At 36.5% G+C, this 13,550-nt stretch overlaps 1 protein-coding gene across 2 annotated transcripts in view; it reads left to right on the plus strand.

Annotated features, from left to right (window-relative positions):
- The first annotated feature begins 7,517 nt into the window (after window positions 1-7,517).
- Window positions 7,518-13,550, plus strand: part of RIPK2 (receptor interacting serine/threonine kinase 2) — a 37,678-nt gene continuing 31,645 nt past the window's right edge. The window contains exons 1-2 of one of the 2 annotated variants that reach the window (XM_038000312.2): window positions 7,518-8,300; window positions 13,388-13,541. In XM_038000312.2, coding sequence (XP_037856240.1) covers window positions 8,128-8,300; window positions 13,388-13,541 — 327 coding nt within the window. In that variant the 5' untranslated portion in view covers window positions 7,518-8,127. The remainder of the gene's footprint in view (window positions 8,301-13,387; window positions 13,542-13,550) is intronic. The other variant, XM_008001037.3, reaches the window with a different exon arrangement.

Here is a 13,550-nt window from a genome sequence, read left to right on the forward strand (position 1 = left end):
GTTAGAAGTCCAAAATCGAAGAGCCAGCAGAGTTGGTTCCTTCTGGTAACTATGAGGCAGAATCCATTCCGTTCTTCTCACTTAGCTTCTGGTAGTCTAGTCTGTTCAATAGCTTGCAGACAGTGTTCTCCCTGTGTCTTCACAGTATCTTCCCTGTATGCATGCTTGTCATGATGTACAAATTTCCCCTCATTATAAGGACACAGTCAGGATTAGGTCCCATCCTAACGACCTTATCCTAATTTGATCAGCTGTAAAGATTCTATTTCAAAATATGGTTGGTCACATTCATCAGTATTGAAGGTTACGACTTCAACATCTTTTTGGGAAACATGGTTCAACCAATAATACTGGGTCTAAAAGAATCAATTATACAAGTACAAGAGGGAAAACCTGTTTTAAAGGCATTTCATTAAGAAAAAAAGATGAAGAAAGAAGAAGAGGAAGGGGGAGAGAAGGAGGGGCAGGAGGAAAAGAAGGAAAAAAAGAAGGAGGAGGAGGAAGAAAAGGAGAAGAAACAAAAGAAAGACAGACAGAACAAAAAAAGAAATAAAAGAAAAGAAAGAAAAATTAATTGAGGCCCAACCTAAATTAATAGTTTAGCAGGGCTGCCTACAGAAAAAAAAAGAATGCCATCTTCCTTTCTGTGAATAGATTCAGATCAAAGACAGGTACAGCCACAATCCCTCTCATCGGTCAGATTTCACACAAAATTTTCTAATGTATTTGGAGGTGGGGATATTGATGAATATAGGACAACCACAGAGACTAAAAACCAAGGTGAAGTAAAAGAAGACTAAAGATGACATATCTATCTTCAAAGTATTTATCTTTTAAATCCCTCATACCACCTTAAAAGGGGTAGACCCTTTGTTTCAATTCTCTAGGTAGGAGAATTAGACAATACAGTAAAAGCCAGTGATATTAAGGCCAGAATCACCTCCTAAAATTTAGAATGTTAGACAATTTTATCAAAAGGAATCTGTAACCAATGGAAACAGCTTGCTCAAAATGTAGTGATTTCCCTTTTGCCAGGGAATGTTCAAAAGAACTGGTCAACTCTTCATTAGATATTCTTGAATTAGGTGGGAGATTGTACTAGCTCAGTATCTCCAACTGCTTTGTTTTGTTTTTATTTTTCAGCACTTTCACAGGAATATATATTAACTTCACCTTCTTAGAATTTTTAAAAAATAATTTCACCATTTGTCCAAATGGTAAAAGATTTAAATATAACTTTAAATTGAAAAATGTTAGGAGCAAGCCCCCCAAAATCTGGCCATAAACAAAATCTCTGCAGCACTGTAACATGCTCATAATGGTCCTAAAGCCCAAGCTGGAAGGTTGTGGGTTTACAGGAATGAGGGCAAGGAATACCTGGCCCGCCCAGGGCAGAAAACCGCTTAAAGGCATTCTTAAGCCACAAACAATAGCATGAGCGATCTGTGTCTTAAGGACGTGTTCCTGCTTCGGTTAACTAGCCCAGCCTATTCCTTTAATTTGGCCCATCCCTTCATTTCCCATAAGGGATACTTTTAGTTAATTTAATATCTATAGAAACAATGCTAATGACTGGTTTGCTGTTAATAAATATGTGGATCAATCTCTGTTCGGGGCTCTCAGCTCTGAAGGCTGTGAGACTCCTGATTTCCCACTTCACACCTCTATATTTCTGTGTGTGTATCTTTAATCACTCCAGCACCACTGGGTTAAGGTCTCCCCAAACGAGCTGGTCTCGGCAGAAAAATATTTGAAAAAAGTGTTATTAGTAAATATCATATTAAAAGGTTGATTTCCATGTAATGTTTCCTAATAATTCTAAAGAAAAAAAACATCATTTTATCAGCCAATTTAAATATGACATGTTCAATTTTAGGATGGCCAAATGAGAAACATGATTTTTCTAATTAGATGCAAAAAGTATATTTTTCTATCTCCTCATAATAATAGACTATCATCAGATACATCAAGTATTAAAAGTTTTGAGGGGAAGGTACCAAATGTACCCCAAACATTAGTTTTCCCATGTAGTACATTGTTATGCAATTATAGAGACTTCCCCGGGATTTGTGCTTTTAAAATTTATTAGGTGCATTTAAACCAAAAATTAGAAAAGTTTACAATATGAAATGTTTGAAATTCTTAAATTTGTAGCTTTTTAAGTAGTTTATTTTTCCCTTTTTTGTCTTGTGTCTAATTGAAGAGATATGCAATTTCAAGGTGCAATTTCCTAACATAATACATACAGGTATAAATAAACCTTATCTCATAGAAAAACAAATCTTGATGTAATTTTATAGAATTTTGACCAGATGAAATCAGCATATAGATGTGATTCTTGTTTTTTAAGCCAACTTTGCATTCATATTCTAATATTTTCTTCCTTGTTTAGTTGATGTATTTCAGCATCAGTATCCCTTAAACTTTCTATCTTTAGCCAATTAATTGTGGGAATTGAACTATATGTATATGAAGATATATATAATTTAATTATTTCCCATATATGTCTGATAATGTATGTTTTTAAAACTGTATACTGGTAAATCCTATCATGAAAGCTAAAGGTTTAGGGTTGTGATTAAAAAATATTTAGAAGGCTTCTGATAAAAAGAATCTTAGCATTTACATGAATTTAGAAGCACTGACCACTTCAGGAATCAGCAGACCAACAATGTACTATCCATGTTAAAAAGGAAGGAAAGTAAGTGTGTAGAGAAATAGCTGTTTTCATCATCTACAGGAAAAGAAAACTAGTATAACTTCAGTGAAGAACAATTCAATGACATGAACCAAAGTTATAAACCAACATACTCTTTGATCCAGCAATTTGGCTTCTGGAATATGTAGATATATATGTATGAAATAACACAAGCAAAAATTAACTATTGCAGCATTATCTGTAATAGCATATGTGTGAAAACAAAGTAAATGCCCATTAATGGGGGATAAATTATGGTATATCCATCAGCCTTTAGAAAATAAAAAAAGATGAGGGAGCTTTTTATGCATTCATATGGAAAGATATCCAAGATATATTAAGTGAAAAGTAAGCAAAGTGGATGGGTATATAGTGTTATAACAATTACATAAAAGTGACAGATATTTTATATATTTTATATATAATTAAATGTAAACATGCACACATAATATATAAATATAATATACAAATATATAATATAATATATTATATAATATACAAATATATAATATATTATTTTTATATATTATATATTTATTTTTATATTTTATATATTATATATTTGTATATTATATAATATATTACACAATATATAAATAAACACATTCTCTAGGAGCTTTCTTTAAAAAAATGGAAATGGAAAGAAATATATAATATATTATATAATATAAAAATATATAATATATAATATATAAATATATAATATATTATATATAAATATATAATATATAATATATACTATATATAAATATATAATATATATTATATTTTTAAATATATTTTTAAATATATATTTTTTAAATATATAAATATATATTATATTATATTATATAAAAATATTATATATTATATATTTATATTATATTAATTTATATTTATTATTTTATAAATTTAATAAAATTAATTATTTATCATTTACAATAATTTATATTTTCATAAATAATAATGTATAATATATACTTATAAAAATATATAAATGATTACATATTATAAATAATAATTTATAATTTAATTAATAATTAAATATGTAATATTAACTTATTATTATTTAAATAATTTATAATATATTTAATATAATATAAATATATATTACATTATATATTTATATATAAAAACATGTTATACATTATGCAATATATTAAATTATATAATATATTTATATTAATATTTTCTATTATATATTATATAATATACTATATCATATTAATATTTATGTATTATATAAGTATATAATATATTTATATATTTGCATATAATATATAAATATGAAAATATATAAATATAAAAAATAATATATAATATATAAATCTATATTTATATATGCATATACAATATATACTTACATTTATATACATGCATGTTTATTTTATATTTAAACCAATTAACTTTTTATTGAAGTATAAGAGTGAATGTGAGTGTAATCTCCAAGAATTTTCATAAACTGAACACACCCATGCAACTGGCATCTAGATCCTAGGTCCTGAATCAAAAAACAGAACATTGCCATCATCCCAGATACCTCATCATTCCCTTCTAATCAATGCCTCTCCCCTATGAGAGAGAAGATTTCTATAAGCATAAGTTAGTTTTATTTATTTTTGTACTTTATACAAATGAATTCATGCAATATGTACTCTTCCATATCTGGCTTTTTTCATCCAACATTATATTTGTACACTCTTTAATTTCATTCCCATTTAGTATTACATTGCATAAATGTGCCAAAATTTATTTATGTATTCTACTATTTATGGATATCTGGGTAATTTCCAGATTGAGACTATTATAAACACCACTGCTATGAACATTCTAGTAGATGCATACACATGTCCACATACCGAAGCAAGGAATTACTGGGTCATGGGGTCTGCATATCTGCAGTTTTAATAGACACTGACATACAATTTACAAAATTGATTGTACCAATCAACACTCCCATGAGCAGTGTATAAGAGTTCCTGTTGCTCCAAATCCTCACTCGCACTTGGTATATTCTTTTTAATTTTATTCTTTCTACTATTTGGACAGTAGTGTTGCACTGTGAATAAAATTTGTGATTCCCTGATAATGAATGATGTTGAGCACCTTTCAGCTCTTTTTCAAGGTATCTAAGTCCTCTTCTCAATTTTTCCATTGCATTGTAAGTCCTTATTGTTTTAAATTTTAAACCACGTGAATATGGTTTTAAAAAGTAAATTTAAAACTAATGTAATTAACAATACAAATAAATTCCATAAAGTTCTATGCTTCATGTTCTCTCCTTCTTAGAGATGTATATTAGCATTTCAAAAGCTCTGAAAAGTTCTACATTTTTCGCCACCACAAAACAGTTTAGAGAAATGTTTTTTCCCTTCTGATATAATTTTCATGGAATTAACAATTGTCTCCTTCTTTTTACTTGTATTTTTTTACAATTCGTTCTCCAATTTTATCCCAGATTTCATTAGATCTATCCAACATCTATCTATATAATTTCTCAAATACTCAAATTAGATAATCTATCATTTCAATTACTGTAACTACTGTTTTCTCTTAAAGTCTGCCATCTCCCTGTTCAGTGAAAATGGGTTGCTCTCCAATTCTGTCGTATTTCTCTCATTCTGGAGTTTCCCTTCTTAATTTCCTGGTCCTGTTTTCTGGATCCCATGTCTTTCTTTTTCTAGGCCTACTCCCATGTTTTGCTGAACACATTCTCTAGGAGATTTCTTTAAAAAAAAAAAAAAAGGAAATGGAATGAAAGTATTTCATCTTTGTATATGTGAAAATGTTTTTATTCTGCCCTTATATTTGACAGATAGTTTGACTATAGAATTCTAAGTTGGAAGTTACTGTCCTTTAGAATACTGAAAAAATTTCACTTCATTATATTTTAGGATAACAGTGACTTAGTAACATTGTTAAGAAATCCAATGCCATTCTAATTCCCATTCCTTTAATTTTTGTTTCTGCCCTTTGAAAACGTTTAGAATCTTCCCTTTATTCTTAATGTTCTCACCTTTTTAATGATGTGCTTTAATGTAAGTATTTTTACTTGGTGGGCCCTTTAAATATGAAGACACTGGCCCTGGCAAAATTTTTTAAACTATTATTTTGATCATTTCTTCTCTGTTTATGCTTTGTTCTCTTTTTCTAGGACTCATGTTTTTAATTAATTGACTGGATAAATATGTCAGGCCTCTGAGCCCAAGCTAAGCCATCATATCCCCTGTGACCTGCACGTATACATCCAGATGGCCTGAAGCAACTGAAGAACCACAAAAGTGAAAATAGCCAGTTCCTGCTATAACTGATGACATTCCACCATTGTGATTTGTTCCTGCCCCACCCTAACTGATCAATTGACCTTGTGACACTCCTTCTCCTAGACAAGGAATCTCAGGAGCTCCCCACTGAGCACCTTGTGACCCCCGCCCTTGCCTGCAAGAGAAAAGCCCCCTTTAACTGTAACTTTCCACTACCTACCCAAATCCTATTAAGACTGCCCCACCCCTATCTCCCTTTGCTGACTCCTTTTTCGGACTAAGTCGCCTGCACCCAGGTGATTAAAAAGCTTTATTGCTCACACAAAGCCTGTTTGGTGGTCTCTTCACACTGACGGGCATAACAGAATGAATGGATAGAAAAGTTTTCTGAGTACTTTTTAAGAAAAAAGCTTATTGGCCGGTGGCTCAGGCCTCTACTCCCAGCACTTTGGGAGGACAAGGTGGCCGGATCACGAGGTCAGGAGTTTGAGACCACCTTGGCCAACATGGTGAAACCCCGTCTCTACTAAAAATACAAAAATTAGCTGGGGGCCGGGCGCCTGTAATCCGAGCTACTTGGGAGGCTGAGGCAGGGGAATTGCTTGAACCAGGGAGGCGGAGGTTGCAATGAGCTGAGATCGGGCCACTACACTCTAGCCTAGGTGGCAGAGCAAGACTCCCTCTCGAAAAGAAAAAAAACAAAAAAAGTGTATTAAGCAAGAAAGCACAGAGCATCAGACCATATATTTAGTGCTGAACATTTTATTATAAATGATCAAAAAATTTTAACACACTGTCGTTTACAACCTCCCACTATTGTAAAACCTAACATTGCTACTTTCATTTCAGGTAATGCAAAAATACGAGACGCATTAGCTGTCTGTAGGCAGAAATCTGTTCGAGTCATTCCTTATTACTGAAGCCCTAGAATTAATTAAACATCTAGTATGGACTTGGTATTGTATATAACATTTGCACTCATATCTTACAAAATAGTCACCTAAGTAGAAAGGTGTTCAAAGCAGCAAGATGGAAAAACGTTTGCAGTCTTTTTCGGTTGGCATGACACACTGACTGCATTCCTCCCAGATTTATAAGAAAGAATTATTTGCAGTCTTACCTGGAGTCAGAGGGATGGACTCTCTCAAGGTTATTTTTCACTCTCTGCATATATATACTTACGGAAGTAAGAAAGAAGAGGAAGAAAGGCAGATCCCACATAACAGCGGTTAAACACCTGAACTTGCTCCACTATGACAGGGTTTATCATCCATCTCTCAGTCCTGAAGTGACTGGAAATATGGAAATTAGAGTCCAGGTAGACAGGTGAGTGTACAACCTCTTAAGTGTGGAGCCCTCGGAATTCACAATACCCCCAAATCGCTTCCTGCGCAGGCGCAGAGTCGGGAGGGAGTCAGAAAGCAGAACCCCGAGCCCCCTAAGAAAGACCCCAGCCGGACGCTACAGCTACCGGGATTGGCAACTTCCGGAAGACCTGTGGCCCAGAGAATTTTGGCGGTCGGGGTGAGGGTGAGGGTGGGGGATGGGGGTGGGAGTGGGGGGAGGGGTGGGGGGAGGGGGTTGGCGGCTAACCAATCCGACACCCGCCAGCAGGCTGAAGAGAGGGGCTTCCCAAAAGCAAAACTTTCCCAAACCTGGGGGATGGGAAGAGAAGACAAAAGGAGCGCCTCTGGCTCCCTTTCCCACTTCCCGGCCGCCCGCCCCAGCCCTCGGCCTCGGCTGCGCGACCCGGGCGGAGGATCCCGGTCGCAGGCCGAGGCGAGAGCCAGGCGGAAGGGCCGCGAGCGGGCTGCCCCTCTCCCCGCCTTGCTGTCCGCAGCTGACGTAGCCTGCGAAGTTTGGGGAGGGAGGAGCTCAGGCGGCCTGAGCTGGTGGCGGTGCGCGCCGGGGAGGGCCGGCCGGGGCGGCGAGAGAGGAAGCTCCTTCGCGGCGCTACGGCGTTGGCACTAGTCTCTAGAAAAGAAGTCAGCTCTGGTTCGGAGAAGCAGCGGCTGGCGTGGGCCGCCCGGGGAATGGGCGCCCTCGTGACCTAGTGTCGCGGGGCAAAAAGGGTCTTGCCGGCCTCGCTAGTGCAGGGGCGGATCTGGGCTCCCGAGCGCGGCGGGGGAGCCTTGGGAGCCGCCGCAGCAGGGGGCACAACCGGAACCGGCCTGAGCGCCCGGGACCATGAACGGGGAGGCCATCTGCAGCGCCTTGCCCACCATTCCCTACCACAAGCTCGCCGACCTGCGCTACCTGAGCCGCGGCGCCTCGGGCACTGTGTCGTCCGCCCGCCACGCAGACTGGCGCGTCCAGGTGGCTGTGAAGCACCTGCACATCCACACCCCTCTGCTCGACAGGTAGGCAGCCAATGGGGTTCCCGGGAAGAGCCCCCAACTATCCTGCATCCCCTCAAGCCCCCTGACAAGCGGGCTCTAGAGCCCAAATGGCAGTGACCGCTTGGGGCCGGCCCACCTCGTCACCTCTAGGCAGCCCTTCAAGCTTGGGAGGTAGGGAGCACCGACCCTTCAAGCTCTGGCACGGTAGGGAGCACGGGCTTCTCTGGAGATGCAGCAGTTGCATTCCTCCACGCATCTCTCGATTTCCCTTTCTCTCCTTCCCTCTTACTCCTAAGCGTTCTCTCTCCGTACTCCAAAAATCAGCAATCACTGCCTAACTAAACGCCGGGTTTATTGAAATTGGTGTGTGTTTATATGTAGTGGGTGTGGGTTTTGCTTGCTTTGTTTTTTCCTTATTTTTGAAATCGGGCTGTAGGGCTGCACTGTCCAGTAGGTAGCCCTTAGCCACAGGTGAGTACTGAGCACTTGAAATGTGGCCCGTCCGAATTGAAATGTGACCTAAGTGTAAAATACCAGAGTTCGAATGCTTAGTATTTATTTTTAAAAACTTGTAATATTTTATTAATATTTGTTTATTGATTATATGCTGAAATGATAATATTTTTGATATCTTGGGTTAAATATAAGATTAAAATTCATTTTAATGTGTTTCTTTTTACTTTATGTGGCCATGAGAAAATTTTAAATTGTATGTGGTGGTTTTCACATTATATGTTTATTGGACAGAGCTGCTTTAGAATCTAGGATGTTTTGCTTTTTATTGTTTTTGTTTTGTTTGTGGTTTATTATGTGTTATCAGGAACGTTTTATATCAAACTCAATACAATTCAGTTTCTCCCACTCTCAGTTTCTCTCACGGGAAGATTGTTAAGTAGAGGAAATGTGTGCTATTTTTGCCACAATAAATTGAACCAAAAGACTGTTAAATGGCCAGAAATTGTAAATGGCTTTCACTTACTGGTTTGTACAGGTTTTAAGGGAAGGTTAACATTAGTTTCTGTTTTCAGAAGAAGATTACAACCACGTGCCATAGACCTGTAACTGTGTATTAGTCAATGGGTCTGGTCACTAGTCTTGTGTATTTTACTTCCTACACGGATTTAACTAGGCCCTGCATTCAGTTCTTAGTGAGTTAACATCCATGATTACAACATTCTCTTCTCCTCCTCCTATATCTAATGTGAAAATACGTCATCACAGATGCCTGATTGGCCAGAAGCTGTGAGTATCCAGTATCAGATAAATTCCTCAGCTTCTGCCCTGCCAAAGTTACTGGATTTTCACCTACCTGTGACTTTTCTTCATTGTCTCACTGTCAGGCTTGGATGGCCTAAATGGCACAGGAGATCTGGGACACCTCTAGAGCTTGTTTCCACTTCTTTTCTATCATAATCCAGATTCAGTGATACACAAGGTGTGGTGTCTGTTTACTCTGGGCCTTATGTTCTGTGGCGCAAGTGCTGGGCAAGTGTGTATATGTGTCTGCAGTCAACTTTTAAGGGTGGTGGTTGGAGAGGATGGATATATGTTAGAACCAGTTATGCAAACACTGTATGGAAATATAGCACTGATGGACCCAATAGGTATTGAAAAGCCAATTGATCCTCCCACTTTGGGTGCTGCTTCTCAGGATTTTAGTTTATCTAAGCTTTGTACAGTTTGGGGACCTAGAAGTGAAGAGGGAGTTTCTTTCCCATACTCATGAACAATTTTCATAGTCTAAAATTCTTCACTGAATTGGGTAGGAAATTAATTCTGTCTTTGAGGAAGCCATAAGACCAGTGAAACACTCTAGCATTACTGCATCACATTCTTTTTTCCAATTTGTTACTTAAGATCTTATCAGTGCAGTATTTATGTAGTCTGAGCATTAGACTACATACAACTATGCAGTTGACTCACTGGTGTCTCTTTCGTCACTTATAAAATAGGAATAATAAATACATGTGTGTCTCGGGCTATGGAGAAGAATGTTTGCATTGTTCTTTGGGATGACCTGAAAGAAAAATAAGTTTATGCAATGTTACATGCCCTTATTTTAATGATTGGTGAATCAGTCTCCATAATCTGACTTCTGTCCAATTAGTGGACCTTCCCCAACAATCTTCCCACCCCTTATGAGTAATGAGTCCAATTGGTTGTTCAAATACCCTGTAGATGACGTAACTTTTTTGATTAAATTTTTGAGTTAATTTTGGTGATGTGACTATAGAAGCTGTATTTTATGCCTTTATTTTCAAAATATAAAAATCAACTTTTACAATCTTTTGGCTTTAAAAAAAAAATTCCTACTCACTCAATCTTGCCAAAAATCTATCTTCAAGAACTGTCCAACTATATTCTTTGATCAAGCAATAGGGTAGAAAGAATGCAGGCTTTAATGTCCCATAATTGCAATTCAAATCTGACGCCAACCCTGCCACTTATTAGTGTGACCATTAGAAAAGTATTAATTTTCCTGAGCCTCAGTGCCCTCATTTATGAAGTGGAGATAATGAAACTATGTTTAGAGGGTGATCTTAGGATGCTAGTGCATGTAAAGTGACTGACGTGTAATAGGGTCACAGTGGAAAGAAGAATGTCTTTTAATGGGAGAAGGAAAGAGTGTATGAAGTATCACTGAGACTTCTGCAGCATGCACTCTCTATTGTTCTTAGTATCCAGGAATTTTCAGGGTCATCCTCTGTTGTTGGCCCAAATCTCTTGGGGCAAATACAGAACTATTTCCATCTAGGGAATAAACGTTTAATTGAAATGGGTCTCACAAACTGATATAATTGGTTTCCTAGCAGTTGGAGTATTAAGTGATTGAAGGACAGAGAATGAGAGAAGCTTTTCACTTTATGCCTTCTTGTTACTCTTGAATTTTAAGACATATAAATATATGACCTATTCAAAAAATAAATGACCAAGATTCTTTTGCTTTGTTTTTTTGTTTGTTTTTAAAAGCAATCCATCTTAGTCTGGTCTAGAATGTCTGTTGCTATTCATATTTCAACAGCCATTCATTCAGAGTTTGAGAGGTGTAAGAACTAACTTACCATCATTACTTACCTAATAGGCTTCTCCTGGAAACATTTCTATTTCTGTCATTGCTGCAACCAACATCCAGTCACCCAGGGTAAAAAAAATAATGACATCTCCCATTCCTTTTCATTTTTTGTTTAACCCCCTACAGTCAGTCACCACAACCCGGGCATTCTATTCACTTAGTGTTTTTCTTTCCATTTCCACTGCTACCTGTGTAGTTTTAAGTTCACGTCTTAACTGGTATTAAAATCTCCTAACACCTGACTTTCAAACTCTACCACTTTCTACTAATCCTACATCTTGTTGCCAAATTAATCATCTTAAAATTTTATTCTACTGTCATTCCCTGACTCAAAAACTTTCAGTCACACCAGGTACGTTGGCACACCCCTGTAGTCCCAGCTACTCAAGAGGCAGAGTAGGGAGGTCCAGTCTGGGCAACACAGCAAGATCTGGTTTAAAAAAAAAAAAAAAAAAAAGTTTCCAGCATGTATTCTGTATGTAAAAAAAAAAGCATCAAACAAACCATCAGTCACAATTTAGTGGCTGCTAAATGAAGTTTCACCACCCTAACCAGGCTTTAAGACTGAGAAATGGCCCTAACCTGTCTTATTCACCTTCACTCCTTTTATATTACATATCCTGATCTGCATTAAACAATTCACAATTTCCCAAATTTAGCCTTCCCTTTGACTTCCTTGAATTCATTTGATACCTACCTATTTGAACATCTGATACATTACTATGTCCAGAGCACTGTTCCAAGTGCTAGGCATTATACAGGTTAAAAAGAAAGCACATCCCCTTCTCAAGTGGAGGCCTCATTTGTCTTAGATACCCTCCAGTGTTTAAATTCTGTTCATTCTTATGGTACAGCTGGGATCAAAATCCTACTTTTCTGAAGACTGTAAATGACTCTCCTAACCTCAAATGTACTTTCTTTTCTCTGATTTCCCAATAGCTTCCTTTTCTTTTCTCTTTTGGTGGCATTTATTACTTTCTGCCTTGTATTTTTATTTTACTTAAAAGATTTCTGGGCAACTCAAAGGCAAAGACTATATCTTTTTAATTTATATATTTTCCATAATGCTGAGTATCATTCTTTATCCATAATAAAAGTTAAATGTGGCCAGGCAAGGTGGCTCACACCTGTAATCCCAGCACTTTGGGAGGCTGAAACTGGAGAGTCACTTGAGCCCAGGAGTTTGAGGCCAGCCTGAGCAACATAGTGAGACCTCGTCTCTACAAAAATAAAAAAATAAATAAATAGGCATGGTTGCATGCCTGTGGGGCTTGCTGGCTGCTGGGGAGGCTAAGGTGGGAGGATGGCTTGAATCCAGGAGTTTGAGGCTGTAGTGAGCAGTGATCACACCACTGCACTGTAGCCTGGGTGACAAAGAAAAATAGAAAAAAAATAGTTAAATATATATTTGTTTTACATATGCATAAGCAAATGAACCTGGGAGCCAGTTACCCCAACAATCTACTAATATTATTAAGCATTTACCTGTTCTCAGTGTTCTTTTCCTGAGTTCTGGTATATAATTTATAAATATTATTGACTTTTATGCAGCTATTAAATCTATAACATTTAAATGTTTTAATATTCAGGATATTTGGAAAATGTTTATATGGTATGCAACCATAAAATTTAATATAATACTCTCATAAAACATGTTCATTTGAATACAATGTATGTGTAAACTTAATTATGTAATTAGTTCAAGCACCGATTATTCTAACCTAGATAGACTTTATTAATTTAATACTATGTTCTTTCCCTTTCCTAGGAAAAGTACAATAATAATAACCTGTGTTTAGCACTTTTACCTGTCAGTGGCTTATAGAAGTTATTTTGGTCTCTAAACAGACTTGTGGAATATATAGGGTAGGTATTATTTGTGTTTTAAATATGATGAAACTAAGGTGCAGAGAAGTTGCATAATTTACATGAGGTCACATAGTTAATTAATGAAAAAAATCCAGGCTTAATCTTATAGGCATGATAATTGTATATTTTGTATTACTTGAAGTAATTATGCATTTTCTTCTCTTAGTGAAAGAAAGGATGTCTTAAGAGAAGCTGAAATTTTACACAAAGCTAGATTTAGTTACATTCTTCCAATTTTGGGAATTTGCAATGAGCCTGAATTTTTGGGAATAGTTACTGAATACATGCCAAATGGATCATTAAATGAACTCCTACATAGGGTAAGTATT

This window comes from Chlorocebus sabaeus, chromosome 8 (genome assembly GCF_047675955.1).
Source record: "Chlorocebus sabaeus isolate Y175 chromosome 8, mChlSab1.0.hap1, whole genome shotgun sequence".
Classification (NCBI taxonomy): domain Eukaryota; kingdom Metazoa; phylum Chordata; class Mammalia; order Primates; family Cercopithecidae; genus Chlorocebus; species Chlorocebus sabaeus.